The following is a 23,514-nucleotide window of genomic DNA, read 5'->3' as shown; positions in this document are numbered from 1 at the left end:
GAAGACAGAGATGAGGAGGAAGAGATCTAGAAGAGAAGTAAAGTGCCAAGAAAATCCAGAGAGAATTACTGAGTCAGAAGGAGATTATGGCCAATGATATAAAATATTTCAGAGAAATTAAAAACTAAAGACAGATTAAAGGCAACAGATTTTTTTTTTACTAAAAGACACTTTAATGTCAGTGAGAACAGTTACTTTTGAGGAAAGAAAATTAAATAATCTCAATTTTTTCAGTGAAATACTGAGTTTAGTGTTCTGGTGAGAAGACTGGGGATGATGTGAGAGGTATCGGTAGAAAAAAGACATCCTAGAATAGATGCTGAAGAGAGGGAGGTTGGGAGTCAGAAAAAGGATTCTGTTCTCAGTAGTAAGAATGTTGAAACAGAGAAGGCATGTGGTAAGAGTAATGCATGTCTCCATAGGGCAAGGCAACAAGGAAGGTTAGCAAAGAGTCAGTTTAAGATGGAGCAGCTTCTCTCTTGGATGAAGAGGCTGAAAGAAAGAAAGTGATAAAAGAAATGGAGTGAGGATCTGGGAAAACATGGAGGTATGAAATGAAAAGTGTGGATGCAGAAGGTGTGAGCCATAAGAAAAGGAGGCAATGTGTTATAGTGGATAGAATATTGAATTCAGAGTCTCAAAAATATAGGTCTGAATTCTGCTTAGCAGGCTTTAAAGCCACAGGCAAGTCACATGATGCCCAAGAATATTAGATAATGATCTCAGATTTCGCAATTGAATTATGATTAGCTGCATTCTGACCTGTTCTGGGACTTCATGAATACAATCAGAGTCCCTTGGCAGATTGATGTAGTATGTTGAGTTGTAGAAGGAAGGTGATCTTGGTTGCTTGGACCCTAAACTGTAGAAGATTCTACAAAACTAGAAATTTCTGGATCCATCAATGAACAGTGATTTAGTCACCTAGTGACTATCCTAGCCATAGAAGTCTGTCACTATTGTGTTTTCCTTTAAATATCACCTTTGAAAATGGTTCGTCAATCATAAATAGTTGTTGGGAGGCATCTAAATTGATGGGATAAGAGTTAATATGAGAATGTTATCATTGATAAATTGCACACACACAAGTAATCATAAGACTAAGCCTTTGTTTAAGCAGCTGCCTTTGGGAAGAGGAGTTAAAAAAATCATGCACCTGAACTTTGAACTGATTATGATCAGACTGAATAAACAGTCTAAGTGCATAAAAGGATATATAGAACCTTGCTTGATAGCACAAGAATGTGGTATACTTTGTTCAACTTTATGACGGTGAAGAAATAGGATGAACTAGCTGACCTTGATGAATTGTCTTTGCCCAATGATGAAAGACCCATGAGGAAGTTTCTGATTGGATGAGAGTCTATTACTAGGGCCAAAGAGAAGATTGCGTTAGGGTATAAAAATTGATGGTAACAAAGAAACACATGCCTTTTTTTTTTCTATCTTGCATATCATGTAACTTTCTATTCTTTAAATAAATCTTTTTACTTTTGTACCTCTGGCTGACTCTTCCTTGAATTGAACAGTGATGGTTCATTGTCTGGGGACTCCCAAAGACCAGGAATAGGTAAGACCCTTTTATCCTTGTGAGGAAAAAGACCTCACCATAAAAAGAACACAACAGATAGTTGCACTGATTATCTCCACTGGTCATGAATGGGGAGTCAGTAAGGAACTCTGAGTCTATATGAAGTGAGTTGTCCAAAGTCATCCAAGTTGTTAACATTAGAGACAGGAAAGGACCCAGGTCCTCTGCTCCAAAAGTTAGGTCTCTTTTCACATTACCATGCTGCTTCTGAAGTCATGAATCCACAAAGTGTGCAAGTGCAGGCACACATTTTCATATCACAGGGTTATTAGCAACACAACCATGTTTATTGTACCACAAATTTGCAAAGAAAAACTGTATGATACAGAATAAGATTATCCTTGAGGTTATTTGAAAAGTACAAACTAATACAGGTTTTGGAAGGATATTTTAAAGATCTTCCTCTGAAACCTGACAATGGAATTTGAGGATATGGATTATAGCATGGCTGGAGCATTGGATTACACATGAATGTCTATAAAGCAACACCTATTATGCAATGACATACAAGGTGTTCTATTAGCTTCTTTTGTCTTTGGAAATTAAGATCCTTTTTAATCAAAAGGTGAGAAAGTTTCCTTCCTTCAAGGAGATACATGCAAAAAAAAAGAGAACTTTGAATCCAGAAGATGAAGTTGACTGGCTAATTTTTCCAAACAAGTTTGTGTTCTTTTTTTAGCGAGGAAGAAAGCATAGCTCATAAAATCGTGGAAGGTTGGTGAACCCAACCTGCTTGGTCTTGATGCTGATTTCATTTGGATCTTCAACTGATTTGAGGGTGAAGTTCTGTAGAATTGTGGTAAAGAACAAAAACAACTCCATTCTTGCCAGGCCCTCTCCAAGACAAGACCTTTTTCCTGAAAAGAAATAAAATTACACATAGAAAACTTCATGCGATATCATAGTGTCAGCCAAAGCGAAACAGTCTCATTGGATCTAGACATTTGTGGGGACAAAATAAAAGAGAAGGATGTAGATGGGCAGAAATGGTGAAATCTATTATTGTGACATATAGTTCAATCATTAACTTTCACTAGGAGCCAAAAGGAATTCCCTCTTCACACCACTCTTCCCAAAGTGAGCCCTTGTGGAGAAGATCATGCAATGGAATCATAGTTCCATAAGGAAGGGGATAGGTGAGCAGCCACGATGCTCAGCTCATCTTGCGAGGACTGGCAGAAGAAGCCAGGGCATAGGAAGACTAGAAAACAAAGTGAGTCACATGCCATAGTGGGCTGTCCTCAGAAGGACCATTGGGAGGAAGCTCAGTGAGAGGAGGGTTAGAGAGGGAACAGGATTCTCCCATTAGAGTGAGAGGTGCAGATATGAAGGGTTTCTTTTTACCAATGGAAAAAGGCATGAAGTAGTCGCTTTTTTTGAATTTCCCATTTTTATCCAGGAAGTGTTGGGGATCAAACCGTTCAGGGTTGGGAAACTCTTTGCTGTCAAACAAGATTGGGAAGAGAAGCGGGAAGATTGTTGTGCCCTAAAGGGAAGAAATCCAAAGTCAATTATATCCATGAATACTCTTGCTATGTCAATCCCAAGGACTTTCAGTGACTCCCTCCTGTCTCTAACACAAAATTCTTGCATTATGGTAATTGGGATATCTAGCTACTGAGAACTTGCACAGATTCTAGTCTAGCTTTTCATATTGATATCTCCATTATTGTCTCCATCACATCTTCTTTGGGTTCTAGCCTAAACTGGTCCAACTGCTATTTCCCATCCACTATGCTCCCTCTCTGCTCTTCTTGCCTTTATAGTAGTTATGGCCCATGCTTAGAAGGCACACTTTCCTCACTTCATCCTTTGAGAATCCCTAGTTTTCCTCACAGTTTGACTTTAGGTTGCACCAAGGAAGCTTTGACCAAGACTAAAGGTCTTTGTGCTCCCTGTCCCCTCAGTTCCATGCACCATGTGTACATCTAATGCCTATGCAACTCTGGGCAAAATAAGAGAAATGCCCGTGTCCCTGGCAATGATGAAAGAAAGTAGGAACAGATCAGACTTGCTGCCGAGGGAGTTTCTTCAACAGAAAGTCACTCTGTCAACCAAGTCACAATTGGATGTGAAAAAGAAAATTGATCCTTTGACTGGAACTTTCTATGCTGAATTATTCTTTCTCCAAGAGAAGTCAAGGTCCTCAATACTCAAAAAACCTTCTATTCTTGTTTGGTGTCAGCAGAATGTGGCCAGCAATCCTCACACAGGAGATTCTTTCTGAAGTCTTGAGGATTTGAACCGAATAATGCACTCAGGGGGTATATTAAATGTGAAAGTAGCTGGAATGCTCCCTTCTTTCTTTGAGGGAGAATAATTCTGCTGATCCAATGCTACAAAAGCTCTGTCTAATTCAAATTCACTCAATCAATGTTTTTAGTAACCCTGAAAAGCAGTATTTGGACATTTATATCTAGGATTTAATCTTTACTCCAACATTTTAAATGACCCTAGGCAATTCATCTGACTTGAAACTCAGTGTGCCCACCTTCACAATGGGACAGATAATAATATTTCCCCAATCCACTTTACTGCCTAATAAGAAGAAATGAAAAAAAAATAAAAATCATTTTGAGCAATCTTTCCATTATTTTCCCTATACATTTGCTTTCTGTGTTGTTGCTGTGGTGATTGGGAAGCAGGAAGAAACAAGATAACAAATACCTTTTTCTCATTCTTCATTCAGCACTGCATCTAAGTTAGCTATATGTAACAGAAGATTTCCTATGAGATCATGACAATGGGACTTGATTTTCTCATGTCTAAAATGAGATCACTGAATCAGATTATATTTTAGATGTCTTCCAATACTAGATCTCATTCCCCCATGATTACTGACCTTGGGGAGGAAATATTGTTGCAACTGGATGTCCCGAGTCACTGCATGGGACAGGTTGAGAGGTATGATGTTAGCAAATCTTTGCACTTCGTGTACCACAGCATCCATATAGGGCATATCTTGTCTGTCCTTTATGGAAGGAGCTCGATTATGTCCAATCACACGGTCAATTTCCTCATGAATTTTTGCTGCAGGAATAAAAACAGGAATAATCACTGGAATCCCCGGTCTTCTCAGAAAGCCCAACAGAGCTTGTGTGGAGTATCTGCCTGATCATATGATCTGCAATGATTCTCAGAGGAGCTCAGGGTCCTGTTTCTCTTCAGGCTTTAGCAGCAGCAATGGGATAATTCTCTGTGGCTCAGTGGATAGTAATCAGGAAGAGCTATGTTTATATTCCTCTTTATACCTCATCTGTGTCCATCCAGCCACGTCATTAAGCCTTTCTAAGCCTGATTTTCCTCAGGTGAAAAATGAGGATCACAAACTATGTGTCTTCCAAGATTCCCTATACTTCAAAACCTGTTATTTTATGATTTATATAATGCATATAATAGCTGCCCCTCCCTTAGAGGACATCAGATGAAATAATATGTCAACTCATTCGCAAACCTTACATCCTTTCTATATAATGCCATTTAGTATTCTCAAAGAAAGTAGATATCTTCATTTGAGTTTGATAGTGGTGGAGATGACATTATCATCTTGATTTAAACCCTTCACCAGACATATATGTTTCAGTTCCTGACTCAACATCTAAGCTTCTGGGACACCACTTTCGGCATTTGAAATGCCTCATTTTTACCTATGGCCATCATGCTATTTGTACCATTATCTTTGTATACTAGAGATATTCTATTATGTCTATTATAACATAGTATATGTAATATATATTATAATATAATAGAGACTCTGATTGTTATATGGTTATTTATCTATACATATAGATAAGTGCATAGTTTTTGAGCAAGGTGTATACGGGGTTAAGTGACTTACCTAGGGCCATACAGCTACTAAATATTAGGTATTAGAGATACAGCCACTAAATATTAGGTATTAGAGACTGGATTTGAATTCAGTTTCTCCAGACTCCAGGCCAGTGTCCTATTAATTTCACCATCTAATTTTTCACTAATCCTATTTCTAATGGAAAAGACAAAGGTTCATCAAGATTATGCTTGAGAACCTCCTGTGAAGGAGAACTCATTACCTCCAGGGCAGCTATACAGCTAAATGGGCTTTGGGAGAACTTCATAGTTTGCAAGTCTTTCCCTAAATGAAGTTTCCATTTGTCAGGCTATAACTTCTCTCCCTGGTACCTAGTTCTGCTCCCACAAAACCAGCACTGGTAGAATATGTCTTTTCAGAAAAAGGGGGTTTTTTCATTGGACTTTTTTTGGACATAAGCATAAAGTGCACAGTAGGAACTTTATACATGTTAGTTTAAGTGAATTTAATTCCATATGACAGAACTTCACATATTTAAATAACTAAGTCTTGGCCAAATGTTCTATGCTATTGTCTGACCTGTTGCTGCTCTGTGTGGAAGTCATACGAACCCCAAAAGTTGGAAAGTGGGGCTAGCCCCCGAGCAAGGTACAAGGCTGGGACAGTAAGCTGGTCTATAAGCATGGCAGTTCTTGTACTTTACCTTGGACCTCAGGATGCTTCAGAATCAGCAGCAGGCCATATCTTAGAGTGCTGCTGGTTGTCTCTGTTCCAGCAACAAATAAGTTTGCTCCAGTCATTACTAGATTCTCTAAGTCAAATTCAGAGTGGGGATTATCTTTTTCCTAGAACAGAGGTACCAATGGATGAAATAATGAGAGACAGCAGGGAAAGTCATTAGCAAACAAGAAATATGTGAGTGCATAAGTACATGTCCTAGGAACCTCCCCCACCTTCATTGCCAGTAGAGGGTCACAGACAGTGGGGGAATTCTGGGTGAGGTTTAAGACTCTTCAGCTCAGAGGGAACCTGCTGACAATGTCTGCTTTGCCTCCCCATCTGCCCTGAGGGCTCTCAGCCTTCCTGAGAAACTAATATATACTGGGCACATGGATATTAGGGTATATAAAGGGGGAAGACCTTGGAATAAATGGACTCCATATTTTCACCATCCTTGTGGGTCTTCTGCTTTCTTCACTCCTCCACTAAGGCAGTACATTTTGGCACCCCAGCTTCGGGGCTCTAGAAGGCATGTGACAATTGCCAACTCCAATAGACTAGAATTTGCCAACACCCTTAGGCTTCTACTATCCAGCCATAGGTTTACCCTTTCCAGGGAACCTTCTTTCCCGCAAACAATATGGCATAATAGATAGAGCACTAAACTTTGAATCAGGAAGAACTGGATCTAAAATTAGCCCCAGCTAAGAGGCATGCATATATGGCCATGGGAAAGTTCCTTAATTCCTTATATGTAACAGGAAAGAGCTGGATCCTTTTCAGTACTCTATTTAATATCAATGATGTACAAGGTACGAAAAGGGCCTAATCAAGTAATTCATGCAAAACTCTAATGAACTGGTAAGTGAGCCCTCATGCTGATATTTTCACGCCCAAACAGGACAGCATCTTAATAAAACAAGCAGCAGCAACAGAAATTTCAGATTTTCAAAATGTGAAATTGAGAGAAAATTTTATTGGCAGAGAATACAGAATTTCAAATGTTGTAAGGAAAGTGAATTTCATCCAATCAACCTATGAGTGAACAGAAATTTCCTTTTTACAATCTTCCTTAAGTGGTCACCTAGCTGCACCTTGAAGTTCATTCAGCCCTGGACATTATCCCTTTCATGCAGAAATGAATGTTTCTCTGTAACTTCAAAGTATTATTATGCATCTTTTCTCCTGTGACAATGGAAGCAAAAGTATTCTAATGGATCAGATTTTAAATTATGTGGCTGCAGAAGTCCTTTCCAACTCACAGATGATGTGAAATTCTATGAAATATGCAAACTCATTGGATTTAGAGTTTGGAAGTATCTTGGAGATCACAATCATTTTACACAAAGGAAATAGAAGCCTAGAAAAATGAAATGATTTTTTTTTTCAAGATCACACAGGAGAAAATGGAAATAGGTGGATGATGGAATATAGGAGAAGACTTAATAGTAGGTTACCTGAAATGTAAATGAAGCTCCCTAAGTGTAATTTTTTTAAAGGCTGAGATAAAGTTTGGGCAGAAGTCAATTTCTACCCAACTCAACTGGCATGAAGCAGAGAAATGAGCAAATTATTTAGACCCGGATAGGAAAAAATGAATATAGATGATGTAATCAAGAATAACTATACAAACATCTCTAAGAAAACAGAAAACAGTGCAGTAAACATTATAGGAATCTCAGATATAAAGGCACAATACCATAGAGACATCTAGATAGCATAATGGATGGAGCATTGGATGTGGAGTTAGGAAGATCTGAGTTCAAATCTAAGTGCAAACTTCTCTAGTTTTGTGACTCTGAGCCACTTATTCCATTTTTATATGAATCCATTTTCTCTTCTCTAAAATGGCAATAATAATAGCAACTACCTCCTAGGGTTGTTGTGAGGTACAAGTAAGATGATATTTGTAAAATATTTTAGAAGTATTGAAGCGTGAGACAAATACCATAGCTACTATTGTTATTGTGTTTCACAAATAAAAAAGAATTAAAAGAAAAAAAAAGATGAAGAGTGAGCTAAACGTGTCTCAAAAATTAAAAAGCAAATAAATAATTTAGAACATATAATAGATAATGTGTCTAAAATAAATTCTTTTCAGATGAAACTTACAGATTTGGTACTAGAAAATAGAGAAATTTTGACATAAAATTTGAAGATAACAATATTGGAAGAACAATATTGGCTCTCTACAAGCCAAAAGGATGTAAAAGTAATAGAAAATTAAAATAGCAAATTAAATACCTAATATTTAAATAATGGAAAATGCACAATTTAAAAAAAAAATTGAGGACAAAGTATAGATAGATAGATAGAATTCAGAGGCTATCCAAGAGAACGAAGCATCAAATTTAACACATTAAGAACGTTAGTGCTCAAAAATTAGATATTCAACATTAAAGAAGTATTTTTGGGCAAAGACAGTCTTTCACCTCTTCAGGACTACTCCTCTCTGAAAAATCAAAGAGATTAGAAAACATCAAGATCAAAGTAAATTAGGTTATAGTCATAAATTAGTTATCTTTTAAATATGACCTTGATCATATATGAAATAAGATTGGCTTTTATACATCAATGTTATAAAAATGAACAATTGTGAAAAAATAATCAAGTCATTGATTCAAGTGCAGATGATAAAGAATGCTATCTGCCTTCAGAGAAGACAATTATTGGCTTACTATGCAGAATGGGACACATTTTTTGATATTTATTTTATATGGAAATTTATTCTTCTTGATTATGATTATGTGCTAATGAGGATTTTATCTCATCTTCACTGGGTAGGAGGAAATAAACATTTGACTTTTTAAAAGAGTGTCTTGGAGGAGAGAAAAAGTGTTTTTCAGGCATATCCTAAAAAGAATTTCAAAGTGAGACAGATATTTGACTTGGAAAACTTCAAACTAGACAAGCATGAAGTAAATACATTAATGAGAAAGATTAAGCAATGATATCAATACTCATACTTTTATGTCAATTCACTACTGGAAAAACTCACTGACTCTGAGCCCCTGAAAGAAAGGTAAAAAATAAAGAGGCAGAAGGAACAAAGTAACATTATATCTAGGTAGGGAGTTAAAGGAGTCTTGGTATCAACCTTGGAATAAAATTTCTAGTGAACATTTTAATGAAATATATTTAATTCTGTGCTGTTTAATATGTTTATCTGTATGTTATATCACTCAGTTGACAAATATATAAGATATCTCCACTAAATGTGAGGCAAAGTGCTAGGTAGTAGTGACAGAAAGGCAAAGGACAAAAATAAGACAGAGTTTACATCCTATTGAAGGTCTAAAATACATTTAGAGATAAATATGTATGGGATCTACACAAAATAAATAGACAGAGATTTCTGGCAGGGTCAAGAACAGTGAGGGGAATAAGGAAAGGCTCCTTGAAGGAGTTAGCAGGTAAGTGTAGAAGAATATTATAACTACTAAGTGTTGAGGAAATAGAAGAGAGAATTCCAGGCATGGGAGCCAAATTGCATAAAGGCACAGAGGGAAAAAATAGAATACATTTTATTGGAACCAGCAAGCAGGCCAGTTTGGCTGGAGCATAGAGGCTGTGAGGGGGAAATGCATCACCAGTCTAGAAAGAAAGGTTGCAGCCAAATAGTGAAGGGTGCTAAAAGCCAAATACATGAATTTGCATTGTATCTGAAAGCCCTAAAGCATCTTGCTCATGGAAAGGTTTCAAAGATTCTCATACTTTATGCACCTTAAATTCGCAGATTTGTGAAGAATGGACTGAGAATCTTGCTGCCTGGAGAACTGTTAAGAGGGAGTTATTTTCCAGCTGAACTGAAATAGGATGGCTGTGTTATGAAAGAGGGCAGAGTAGAGTTAATGATTGCTGCCATGACTCGGAGGTTAGGGAGGGAAGGTTAGAAGATATTTCCTTTCTACTCTTCCCTACTGCACTCCTCTTCCCCAATGACATGTGTTACTGGACAGCTTAGATCCAGTGGGAAACAGACTTGCTTGCGCAATATCCCCCAAATGATCATTCCTTCTTGGGAAGTTGAGTCTCTTGATTGAGACTATGAAGGAATGAAGGATATAAGCATTTATCTGGCATATGCTATGTGCCATGTCCTGTACAAATATATCATTTGATCTTTACAATGACCCTGGGAAGTAGAGGGTATTATTATTTTCATTATACAGTTGAAGGAATAGAAGCAGACCGATATGAAATGACTTAGCAGGATTATACTGCTATAACGTCTGTCTCTATAATTTAAACATAAGTCTTTCTGATTTCAGGCTCAATACTCTATCCATGGCATCCCCTAACTCCCTCTATCAGTCTGAGTGGAACTATGTACGATGAGAATATACTTTGAGGATTAAATGGAATGTTGGACTGATATCCCGGAACAATCTGAGTAAATTTTTATTATCAGGAGAAAGAATAGGATACTAGAAGTGCTTTATTTGTTTTCTAAATTTATTTGCACAATTTTCGGAGGTTTTCATATCTTTTTCATTTTTCTGAGGAGCAAGCTAAAGATCATCCTATTCCTGAAAATAATTAATTAGGAGTGCTTTTGTGGCAGCTAGTTATAACTAGCATTTATAAAATTAGTTAGCAGTCATTTAATGCTTTCAGGTTTGTGCTCTGTTGCTGTTCAGTTATTTCGGTCATGTCTGATTTTCCTAAGTCCATTTAATCTTTTCCTGGCAAAGACATTGGAGTGGTTGGCCTTTCCTTCTCCAGTGGATCATTTTCAGGCAATCAGAGGTTAAATGATTTACACATGATCACCCAGACTGGAAATGTCCAAGTATCGATTTGTATTTGGGTCTTTCTTAATCCAGGCCCAGTGTTCAATTGACTGAGCCATCCACTACCTATTTTACAGTTGATGATATGCTTTACAAAAACATCATTTTATCCTCACAATCACCCTCGAAAATAAATGCTATCATCCTCAACTTAAAGATGAGGAAACTGAGGGAGTCAATGGTGATATAACTTGCCCAGGACTACATAGCTAGTGTCTGAAGTTGAATTTGATCTCATGTCATTTTTATTCCTATTTAGAGCTTGCTTTGTTATATATTTTTTGCATATTATCTCTCCCATTTTATTGGAAGCTTCTTGTGCTCAGGGACTATCTTTTGCCTCTTTTGTGTCTTCAGCACTATCTGGCACATGATAGGGTCTTGCTAAATAATTATTAATTGATTCTACAATATAATATCTTCTTCCAAACAGGAAAGCTGAGATCATGAGCTCATCTTCTAGCAATTCAGAACTCTTCTAATTTCCCTTAAAATATTCATGTAAGAGATCAGTAGAAAGCCAATGGACACTTAGGGAAAATGGATGCCTTGCTAATTTCTAATGTCCCATCCAATGGTTTTCGTGGAAATATATGAGTGAAGACACTTTCATGAGAATATATATTAGCCTTAAACTATACCTCAATTGTGACTTGGCACTTTATAATAATAAATAGCTATAACTGAAAAGTTGCAGGTGTTTGTCCCTACCTGTTTTCTACCTCCTCTTGTTAAGTAGCATTTAAGTATCTCTTTTAAAGGCAATTTATTCTTTTGATTTGGGGTTAGATTTCCACAATGAAACCCCAGACTCCCCCAAACAATGGGGAAAAGGCCATGCTGAGGGACATAAGAGATGGGGGGATTTTTGGGATTTCTGCATTCAGACTATTTAATCAGGTGTTTAGCAATTTCTGCTTTGCACTCCTTTTGCAGATAAATACTTTGTCAGATACAAATGCCCTTTCCCATGAGAATGTAATAAACCAAGGCTTTTTCTTACTCAGATAGTCTCTGACTTTTTTATGATCAATACTGTCCCATAGAGTTTGAAGAATGTGACCTGTAAGAATTTTGGAATATCAGCTTTGTTCAAGAGCAAGGTGCTTCCCCCATGCATCCTACCTGCTGCATTTTGGAGAGGTAGCAGTCAATGAAGTCTTGAGGGTTGGTGGGATCTAGTACTTTTTGATGCTCCTTCACTCTTTCCAAAATGAAATGTCTCAGTTCTTCGATATTTTTAAAAATTGTTTTATGTTTTCCAGGGAGGTACACTCTGAATCCTGGTAAAAAGTTGTAGAGCTACATCGTGCCCCCCCAAACCCAAGCAAATACATGTGAGTTGACTGTCATAAAGAGACAACTCTATATTTCTAATTATAAACTCTTCTATTCTATTCATTTTTATTGACACTCTTTGTCAATAAATAATAAGACAAAGAGTGTCTTGTCTTCTCCACATACTGAAAAAAAAAGAAAAACAAACCCCTTGAAATATATATATATAGTCAAGCAAAACAAAGCCTCTTCTTAGCAATAGCCAGAAACATGCATCACATTTTATATTTCGAGTCCATCCTCTCTCTGTCAGAAGGAACATAGCAGGTTTCATTTTGGTTCCTCTGGAATCATGGTGAGTTTTTATATCAATTAAAGTACATTAGCCTAGCATGATATTTATCTTCCCATTGTTTTTCTCATTGCACAAATTGGTTCTACTCACTTTTTTGGCAACCATTCATAAAATTTTCCCATGTGTACAGGTCTACCTTTCATCATTTATCAAAATATAAAATTCTGTTATATTCATATCCCAGAATTTATTCAGTTATTTCCAATTAATGAAAAGCCCCTTAGTTTCCAGTACTTTGAAGCCCCCTAAAAAACCTCAGTTCAATTTTTTTTTGCATATAACTTTCAGTTTTACACACTTTCTTCTTTTTTTTTTTGATTTTTTGGGGGCATACTGGCCAAATCATGGTATTGCTAGTTCATAAGACAGATATGATTTACTAATTTGGAAGTGACAGACCTAAATTGCTTTCCAGGTTACCTGAACAATCCAGACACCAACAGTTTTTCAACATGCTAATTTTCCCACAACAATTTTTTTGACATTTACCATTATTTAAATACAGTTTCAAATACTTATGAGGAAAAATTAAGACTTTCCTACTTTTTTGAGACCAATCTACTCACACAATCTTTACAGTAAAATAGCAGTGTGTGTGTGTGTGGGGGGGGGGGTGTCTTGAAAGCATCCATTCAAAAATGACTTAGCATTGATTTGAAAAAAGGGGAGAATTTCTTCCAGCCATCAGCAAACAAAACATCTTATCCTAACTGGACAGAACAAATTTCAGGATAATATACAATGGAACTAGGGAAGTCGAAGTCATTCAGTTTCAGGTGTTAGCAATGTCATTTGTCTGACAGAAAGGAACATGGAGCAGAGACAGAAACCTGGATAGGAGACAATGCTTCTTTGTCTTCCAGTTATGGGATGCCTCCATTTATGATTAGTAAAGTATAATGCAGTTAAATTCTAGTAGGACTGGTGATTAAGACTGGGGAGAGGAGCAACTAATTAGAGATTAGAACATGTCAGGGAAGCTCAACACCTGAAGTGAGAGGAATAGGCACCTTTAGTAGGTAGAAGGAAAAGGAATGAAGATCCTTAGTTCTGATTTCAGTGAATGACTGCTTTGATCCTACATGTCCATCCATTGTAGAGACTAAGCCATAACACTGATGTAATCTGGAGATGACTTTCTTAAGCTTTGCCCAGCTGTCCTCCCTAATCCTTTAAGAATGGTTTGCAGGCTCTTTGTAAATAACTATTTTACTTGCCCACATCTATGAGCATTATCATACTTGGAATATCCTAAGATCTAATCAGACAGTTCTCTCTGTTTCTTAAATATTTGTATGACCTAGAAGTAGTTCACAGAATACTGCGAAAAGAATATCTCATTTCAGAGCCAAAAATATTACATGATATTATTGTCCTTGAGTGCATAATACACAAAGGGTATGTGTTCCTGTGTATTGAAGATTTTGCTAAGAGTTGAGAATCTATGGTACATCTGTCCTGTTGCTGAAACTGAGCAAACGGCCACAAAATATGAAGACAGCTCAGGTCTTACCTGTGTCCATCGTGAATTAAGGAGCTGAAAGTTTTCATTTAACAGTTTCATCAGATATAGAAATTTCTCATTATTGTACTTAAATCTATCATGGAAGAGGACAGAACAGATCACATTGCATGGGGCACAGCCAAGGATGAAGGTGGGATCAGTGGGCTGACCTAATGCAGAGAAAAGTGAACAAAAGGAAAAAAAAACAACTTTAACAGAAATGTTCCAATTATGTAGAAATTGGACATTTCTTCTCCCCGTGCCATGTTTATTTCTTCTAAGGATAGAAGATGTTGTTCTCCTGGACAATTTCCTTTACTCTTCTAGAAAACTAGACTAACTTGTGATATTAGAGTATGAGAAGAGAGAAGGGAATTTTCTGGCCCAGCACAGTGATTGCCTTTTCAATGGACAGAGGCTAACATATAGAATGACTGCCAAAGTAAATAGTATATAAGCTGTGGATGGGAAATTGAACTACCCATCCCCAGGAGGAAAGAAAAGAAAACCAACCTTTTGTTTTCCTGAATTCCTCCACTAGACATTGGGCTTCTTCTTGAACTCTTTCTTCAATGCTTCTCTTCCCCATCCCAAAGTTCCTCAGGGTCATAAGGGAAAATCTACGCATTTGCTTCCAACTTTCTCCATCATTGAAAACAATTCCTAGGCAAAATAGAAGAAAAGGACATTGGTCATTCTAACACTGAAGGTGGCAGAGAGCACAGTGTGCATGGTGGCCATGGGATTTTGGCCTAATTCTTTCATCAAATTTAATTTTATTCAATTGAAACCAAAATGTGATGGTGCTGCATTTAGTGCAAGTACTACCACATTTAGGCTTTGTCTTAGGTGCTGAAAATAGACATTAAAACTGAAACCAATAACTAGGCTCAGCATTGAATTATTTGATTCTACTAGATATATTCTGATATACTCTTTTGCATTTCAATCACTCTTTTGAATAAACTAAACTTACCTTTTCTTTTGATTATATCATCAAATATAGGAACACTTCCTCTGTCTACAAAAGCATCTCCTTGATCAATTAGAGCTTCTTTAATAATTTTATATCCATATAGCACCACAATACGCTGACTTCCAAAATGAAGAGTATAGATGGGGCCATATTTTTCAGCCAGCTGTGAAAAGAATGCCAAGAAAGAAGAAACATCAGTTTAAACGGTTAGAGTGTTAGAATTTATCCCCACAATTACCTCCTGATGTTCCATATGCATGTGTACATATGTGTGCCTATACATGCATGGGACAATATTTTGTAAATGCATCCAGAGTATAAAAAGACATAAGCTGTGGGACAACAAAGTTGTGTTCAATGGGAACTTTTAGTTTGCTTTTTGGAAATCCATGTTATTACATGGCACAGAATTTTTTTCAGGCAGAGTTTGCTCTATTGGTACCTATGTTGGGTAAAAACGTTCTAAAAAGGTCTGTATTTGATTTTGTGTAGTTTCCCCATGGAAGATTTATAGCAAGACATGTCAAAATGCCATCCAAAATGGAGAGGGAATTGCCATCTCCTAACATCTCCTATTTATTATTATTGCCTCTCTTCTCCTTTTGAAATATTTGTAGTAATTCTTCAGTCATCAACATTCACTTCCAACAAACCTCTAATGGTCTCAGCTTAGCCAAATTTGGTGGCTTTACCTTAATTCACATTCTTTTACACCTCTTTACAACATTTTACTCCTTTGATTACCTTCATTTCTCTTTACTCTCTTCTCTCTGGTTTTCTCTAATTCTTCTCTCTTTGCCTCCCTGTCCCTCTTTCTCTGTCTTTGTCTGTATCCTTTCCCATTCCCTTTCCTTTTCTCATTTCCACTTATCAATATCCTTTGCTGAATTATAGTCCACATTTAACCACACATGCATCAGTTTTCCCCATAGTATTGTTCTGGGCCATCTTCTCTTCTCTTTTTGTACTCTTATACTTGGTCATCTCATAATTACTATGTCCATAGCTCACAGATCTATACATCTTGGATTAAAATTACCTTTGAAGCATAAAATAAAATTCTTTATCCCTACAGTAAAAATCACCCAAATTTCCTTACCTATGGCTAAGGTCCTAGTATATAAGAATAGGTTTGACCTCATAATCAACAAACTTCAATGGTTCCATTACCTCTGTGGCCAAATGTAACTTTTTTAAACATTTAACATCCTTTACAACCCAGCTAGAACCCACCTGTCCAGTGTCCTTATCCTTCGTCTATTTCATGGTTCAGACTAACTGGTACTCTTGATGTTTCTCACATAACACTCTATGCTATGAGGCTTTTGTAGTTCCTATGCCTAGGATCCATTTCTTCCTTGCCTCTTAGAATTCCTAATCTTCACAAAGCTTAGTTCAAACGACACTTTCGTTGCAGGTTTTTTCCTAGGCTTTCCCCCCATTGCAGAGCTCCCCCTTCACAGATATTACCTTACATTTATTTTCAACACATTTTTATAAGCTCACTTTGCAAATTGTTTCATTGACCTATTGGCTCATTTCCCCATTCTGTATCCCCACTAAAAGTTTGTGTCCTCAAAGGGGTGGCTGCTAAATTTCTCTAAGTTCTATAAGAAGAGAATGAACCATTGCAGTGAGATATGCAGGGTGATATGTACTTTGAACAACTTAAACTCTGGACCCATTTGGAATTTACCCTCATAAAAGTTTACAAATCTCGAGTTAGAGGATGGAGCTATTGATAAGTTGAGTTGCTCTGAGAAAGTTTCCCTGAATCTTTGAAATATCACACTATTGCTAAGCCAGACTGCTCCTCCACTGCGGGTTGGGGGCACATTTGATCCTCCCTAACACCAGGGAATAAATTTGGGGAGAACAGGGTGGATAAATTTGTTTGTTCACAGGTCTAAAGATCTAAAGTAAAATCTTTCCTAAAACCCATGATCAAAACATTTTTCCACAAATGTAGAATCCCATATTTTCATAAATTTGGATGGATTCAGAGAAAGATAATAGAAAGAAGGAATCTTCCATATGACTATCTGATACTAACCTGGAATTAAGTATAGGGGAAGTAGAGTGAAAAGGACGAAGTAGGCTATTCCATTTAGAAAACAAATCCCTTTAGCTAAAAAAAAAGCCTAACCTGACACCTAGTCCTGAAAATGTTAGACTTGTGGCCCTTGCAGAAAAGACCCAGGAGAACAGATAAGGTAAGGTGATGGTTATGGAATGATGACTCACCAAGGGGAAAACAGTAAAATCATAGATGAATCAGCATTGTCTTTTTCCTATGTGAAGGCACTAACAGTGGGACACATTACTGAAAACAGAATTGAAGAGGCAAAACTATATTCCTTTTATGTGGGGAAATTAGAGTAGAGGCAACTATTATTCAAAAAATGGGGGAGAAAGTGGAGGGAGTCATAGGTAACTTGAACAATAGGAACAGCTCTAAAGAGAGAAGAAACCTTGGAAGTCAATTTGTTTCACAGAAGAAGGAGCTAGAGCCCAGTGATATAAAGAGATGGGGCCAAAGTTCCAAAAATAGCAAACAGAGGACTTCTGACCTAGACCTACTGTTCTATCCACTGTAGCACACAACCTTCCTCAGTATTTACCCACATCAGATAAAAAATTCTATCAACATGCAATGCTTCCACTTCTTTTGACCTTTTTACTATAAATCCCCATAAGTTTTTTTGTAAAATCTGAACCCAATTAAGAAGTTGATGATCTGATTTGAATATCTGTTTAATTTTAACATCAATTTAATGGTAAAAGACTTTCACCAAGCCCTTGAGAAGTATTTCCTTGGAGTTAGCAGGGTCTTTGGTAAGCCTTGTTTGTAGCTTCCGTCCCTAAACTCCTGGGTTAGAGGATGACCTCTTGATCTTCTAAAAGAATAAAAAATATTAGAAGTTTCTATAAGCATCCTAGAAGAAGAAGAACAACAACAACAACAACAACAACCACAACAACAAGAACATGAACATGAACAAGAGGAGAAGGAGTAGGACCAAGGAAGAGGAGGAGGAGGAGGAAGAGGAGCAGGAGGAGAAGGAAAAGGAGGAGGAGATCTATATTCCCATATACATTTCCAGTGGAGACATATTTGAAGCTCAAACTATGGTTCCAACAACGAACACTGCGTTTCCTCTTTGTTCATATGTAGAAGATACCCTATATTCCATATCCTATGTAATTGTGCAGTTGAAAAGGTGTCACTTTCCTAACTTTGTCTAAAGACATAAAGTTAACCTGGAATTTTCTCTGCTTGATGAAGATAGGACGACTCACTATCATCACTGTGTCCCTTCCTCGATGTTTGCCAAATATCTTTTGATGTAAATTTCATTTGCCTTTATTTTACAAAGTATTTTTTTTTTTTTTTTTTTAACATTTAGTTTGGAATGACTTGAAGCTAATGGCTCTATAAGATATCAAGAAGTAATGAATTTATAGACATATGAAAATATGCTCCAAATTAAATATTAATCAGAGAAATTCAAATTAAGACAACTCTGAGATACCACTATACACCTGTCAGATTGGCTAGAGTGACAGGGAAAGATAATGTGGAATGTTGGAGGGGATGTGGGAAAACAGGGACACTGATACATTGTTGGTGGAATTGTGAATACATCCAGCCATTCTGGAGAGCAATTTGGAACTATGCTCAAAAAGTTATCAAACTGTACAAACCCTTTGATCCAGCAGTGTTTCTACTGGGCTTATATCCCAAAGAGATACTAAAGAAGGGAAAGGGACCTGTATGTGCCAAAATGTTTGTGGCAGCCCTGTTTGTAGTGGCTAGAAGCTGGAAAATGAATGGATGTCCATCAATTGGAGAATGGTTGAGTAAATTGTGGTATATGAACATTATGGAATATTATTGTTCTGTAAGGAATGACCAGCGGGATGAATACAGAGAGGACTGGCGAGACTTACATGAACTGATGCTGAGTGAAATGAGCAGAACCAGGAGATCATTATATACCCCAACAATGATACTGTTTGAGGATGTATTCTGATGGAAGTGGACCTCTTCGATAAAGAGAGCTAATTCAGTTTCAATTGATCAAAGATGGACAGAAGCAGCTACACCCAAAGAAAGAACACTGGAAAATGAATATAAACTGCTTGCATTTTTGTTTTTCTTCCCGGGTTATTTATACCTTCTGAATCCAATTCTCCCTGAGCAACAAGAGAACTGTTTGGTTCTGCACACATATATTGTATCTAGGATATACTGTAACCTATTCAACATGTAAAGGACTGCTTGCCATCTGGGGGACGGGGTGGAGGGAGGGAGGGGAAAATCGGAACAGAAGTGAATGCAAGGGATAATGCTGTTAAAAAAAATTACCCTGGCATGGGTTCTATCAATAAAAAATTATTTAAAAAAAAAAAAACAGAAAAAAAAAAAGTAATGAAACAAAACTCAAAATTCCCCCCAAAATGGAGGAAGGAAGAACTAGGAGCTTGGATAATCAAGTATTTGGAGACTTTCCATGACACTTGTCTCTTCCATTTATTCTGCTGGAATATCATATCTCTCCTAACTACAAAGACCTTCGTGGGGTCTCTTTTCTCTCTACTCCCTTAGAGATCTCATGAACTGCCAAACTCTTTCTAACTAGATGATCTTAGCACCTTAGCACTTGGCCTCTGATTATTTCCAAGCAGAAGACTCCCATGTTTATATAACTAGACTTTGTCATTTTTAAACTCCACATAGCCAATGGCTGAGAAGTGCTCAAAATGGATGTCCTATTCACATTGCAAATAATACATCCATAATTCAACTAACTAATTTTCCCCACAAAACTACTTCTTTCTCCAAATTTACTCATTTCCCTTGAGAATCCAAGGGGTAGACTGTAATGTCCTGGTTGGTTGTCTGGAGATCTTTGCACCAGCTTTCGTTTCAGCAGAATAATCACTATGATAATAAACAGGGATAAAGTCCAAAGGCTTTATTATCTCCTTCCCAGTCCTGTGTCCTTGCCTGGGGCCTGGGCTAGCTTTCTGGAGGTCCTCCAGTATGTGCCTAGTTTTCTGTGAGGGAGACAGGAGGCCCACCATTGCGGTCTCTGTCTTGAAGTCTGTCTCAGTCCGAAAGCTTGTGCTCCAGCCTCCAGCCACCACAAAGGTGTGAGATGGAATGAATGTCTCTCCTTAGCTCTGAGAGCTTGAGCTCCCACCTCCAGTCCTCTGTCTTCTCCCAGTCTGCCCCAGTCCCTTCTCTGGCTGAATTTGTCCCAGTTTATATGCAGTATCCTGAGTATAAGCCAATCATTATATCATTAGGAAACCATTATTTGTTGTAAGATTAATTCAATCATACTGCACTGGAGATCTATTAATCACCATGCTAAACGAGATAACCATTGTCTTATCAATTCCACTGAGTTAACATCTTGTTTTAAGAATCCTTGTTTTAAGTACATTTCTACAGAGTTCTGGTCCATTACAATGGACTTCTCTTGAATGTAATTCTATTAACTCTGAATTACAGTCATGGATTTCTATTTGACTTAATTCTCACTTATATCTATATACTTATAATAATCTATGGTCAAGTCCGATAGATTCTATCTTCAGGTCCCCCCCCCATCTATTCCATCTTGCTTCCTCACATGTTTGCTGACCCCTACCTTGTTTAGACTGCTGTAATAGATTGGTGAGACAGGCATCCAAACTAGTTAAACCAATAAGTCATCCAAGAGAAAGAGAAGATGAAATATGAAAGGAAAGTCAAACCACCATCAAGTTCCTTTGGAAATGGCTATAGTCCACAACTGTTACTCAAGAGCCTTTGTGATGGATCTTTTCATATCAATGACTCCTGCCCCAAGGCCACTGAATTTGCTTTCAGCACAGTCCAAACAGCAATCCTCAAAATGAGGAGGAATCATTAGGGAGAAGGGACCCACCTTTCTCACGACCACCACTACCAATTGCTAAAAAACTGACTCCAGCAGGAAGGTAAGTCCAAAATTCCCAAGAGTGGCAGCCCTACCCTTCGATAACTGTTTGTACTTGCATCCAGTCTTTCACACATTAGTCCTAGAAGGAAAAGCCTCACAACTTCTTCTGTAAGTGATGAAACCTCAGCTACAGAACACTATAAAAGAAAAACAAGGTCTTTGTTGAATGCTTCAATATCAGAAAAGATATGGATTTTATCAGTAGAATTGACTTGAAATGCTCTGACTTACCATGTATTTTGTTAATGTGCCCTAAAGAGCACAAGGTCTTTCTAGCTGAAATCTCTTGCTCTGTTATCTTCCCACTACTTAGCACAGAGTGAGCAATTGATAAATGATATTTTTATCCATTCTTTCATTAACCTCCAAGATCAATCTCTTCCTTCAAGTATTTCACTTCTGCAATGAATAATCCACACAACTAACAACTTAATATTCCCATGGTACAGTTCTGACTACTTCAACTCAAAAAGTCTGCACTAAGTTGTCACTTAAATATCTCCACAGCTGGTTCCACCTTAAGTGTGCAGATTTATTTTATATTCCTCTTCATCCCCAAATTGACCCTGCTAACTATATTATCTCCCAACTCCTTGTCTTTATCCAGACTGTCTCCCATGCCTGGAAGTCATTCCCACCTTCTCTTCCAATAAGAATTTGTTACTTCCTTCAAGGTCCAGTACGTGTGCTCTCTCCTACTTGAAATTTTTTGGGGGTCCCAGATTATGAGATTATGAGAAGACAGCTTTCTCTGTCCTCTAATTACATTCCACTTCCTTTTTTATGAATTTATTGTATCCCTCATGGAGAATTCCTCCTTATGTTCATGGAGAACATAAGCTTCTAGAGGACAGAAACTATTTTCTTTTATGGAGAGATCGTTTTATTCTAAGTTTCTCTGTTGTCACAGTGCCTGGCATACAGTAGGTGCCAAAGAAGTTCTCATTAATAGAGAGATTAATTTTTACCTTTATATATATATATATAGTGTAATTCATTACACATAGTAAATATTGAATTTCTTCTGCTGCTACCAATGTTTTGACAGAACAATCAATTAATGCCTACTATCCTTGTTAATGGAGCTATCACTCCCAGCCCTTAACTCACCATTCATGAGCTAAGACTCTAAATCTACATGAGTCCTGATTTAAAGATACATTTTGAAGCCTTTGTGTCTCCCTCCACAACCCAATCAGCTGGAATTCAAACCCCCAAGCCAGCACTTTTACCTGTGAGAATGATGCAATCATGTTCTTCAAATCCAATTGCAGGATGTTGCCAAGAAATGGAAGAGGAGTAGGACCTGGTGGGAGCTTTCCCTTTTTGAGTCCCTGGCTCCATTGAGACAAGAAGATTAGCAAAAGAACACAACCCAGGAGGACAGAAGTGGTGAGTCCCCAAGGATCCATTGCTCTGAGAGATGGTCCTATACCTCTCAGAGGTTCCAGCTCAAGTATTAGATTTTTATAATCATTGATAGAAAACAAGGGGTGGCAATGCCCAGCCAATAACTGGATAGTTTTGCAGGCAGATACGGTTAGTTTTCCATTAACCAAGCCAGCAAGAGGTGATTAAGGAAATATCTACATGTCTGTTGCTTTGGAATCAGTTCCTAATCTGAACCTGGTCCTAAATCTCACAGGGACAGTTGGGACAGGGAAGCATTTTGTGTCATCTTTTGGAGGTTCATGGGCTATGGGGCTTTGTTCAGCTAAGGAAAGAGTAAATATCCAAATTCAGTCTGAGAGGAGGTGGTTCAGGAATCCAGAATCTACAATTCTGCACACGATCTCACAGTAGAGGTCAGGTGATATCTTCTTATCTCCTAAACTACACTGGGCTTAATTGTCATGCTTGTTCTTTCTACACATGGAAGAACATTCTGTTTGAGAAAGAAAGGGGCAACCAAATAAGTATTGACCTGCCCTGTCTCCTTTCTATTCTCTTTAAGCAGTGACTCTGTAGCCTTAGTGGTCCTGGCCAATATTTATTCCTTTCTTATTCTTCATCAAACCTTTGGTGTCCCCAACATTTTTTCATCCCTCAATGTCTTCGGAGCTGACATTAGTCTTTCTGACCCTGATCTTTCAGATTAATGTCTTTTCTGATATCAGTCCTTAATAAGACTTTCCCTCTGTCCATCCATGATACATGCTCTTATCTACTAATGACACGTCATGCAGAGCATGAACCCATCTCTCTCAGAACCTCAGATCTCAGGTTGATTGTGACTATTACTTTTATTCTTTCTAGTCCTCTCATTTGAATTGAAATGGAGCTTATTTTTCTGTTGATAAGGACCTCTGCTTTCATCTCATGTGCAAGACTCAGAGCATCACATCAGAATGTATGTCTTGTTCTATGTTTGAATTGAATTTAAAGATAAATTTTCAAAGATAGCTGAGTGTGTCATCAGTGGTCAGTGGACAGAGAGGTAGGATCTCAGCTAATCACTATTCAGTTATTGGCCCCTGTCTTCTATTCACAGAAAGACTGTTGCCTAGAAAGTTT

General features: G+C 37.5%; 1 protein-coding gene across 1 annotated transcript; it reads right to left on the bottom strand.

Annotated features, from left to right (window-relative positions):
• Positions 1-1,856: 1,856 nt before the first annotated feature.
• On the bottom strand, positions 1,857-22,444 carry LOC127552034 (cytochrome P450 2C23-like). Its single transcript, XM_051982393.1, has 9 exons — positions 22,233-22,444; positions 15,008-15,170; positions 14,545-14,694; positions 14,041-14,201; positions 12,020-12,196; positions 6,085-6,226; positions 4,434-4,621; positions 2,936-3,077; positions 1,857-2,448 (listed from the first exon to the last, which is right to left on the bottom strand). The coding sequence occupies exons 1-9, from the start codon at positions 22,410-22,412 to the stop codon at positions 2,267-2,269; spliced, it is 1,485 nt and encodes a 494-aa protein (XP_051838353.1). The 5' UTR covers positions 22,413-22,444; the 3' UTR covers positions 1,857-2,266.
• Positions 22,445-23,514: the final 1,070 nt, after the last annotated feature.

This window comes from Antechinus flavipes, chromosome 2 (genome assembly GCF_016432865.1).
Source record: "Antechinus flavipes isolate AdamAnt ecotype Samford, QLD, Australia chromosome 2, AdamAnt_v2, whole genome shotgun sequence".
Classification (NCBI taxonomy): domain Eukaryota; kingdom Metazoa; phylum Chordata; class Mammalia; order Dasyuromorphia; family Dasyuridae; genus Antechinus; species Antechinus flavipes.
Note: the sequence above shows the minus strand (reverse complement) of the source record. Positions and strands in the feature narration are given on the sequence as shown.

What these genes read in the sequence shown, in the direction of transcription:
- LOC127552034 (XM_051982393.1), bottom strand. Translation starts at nt 22,412, where the DNA reads ATGGATCCTTGGGGACTCACCACTTCTGTCCTCCTGGGTTGTGTTCTT. An exon ending in GGAATTCAGGAAAACAAAAG is followed by an intron (nt 14,202 to 14,544) that starts GTTGGTTTTCTT and finishes TCTCTGCATTAG; the next exon opens with GTCAGCCCACTGATCCCACC. An exon ending in TTAATTCACGATGGACACAG is followed by an intron (nt 12,197 to 14,040) that starts GTAAGACCTGAG and finishes GGCACGATGTAG; the next exon opens with CTCTACAACTTTTTACCAGG.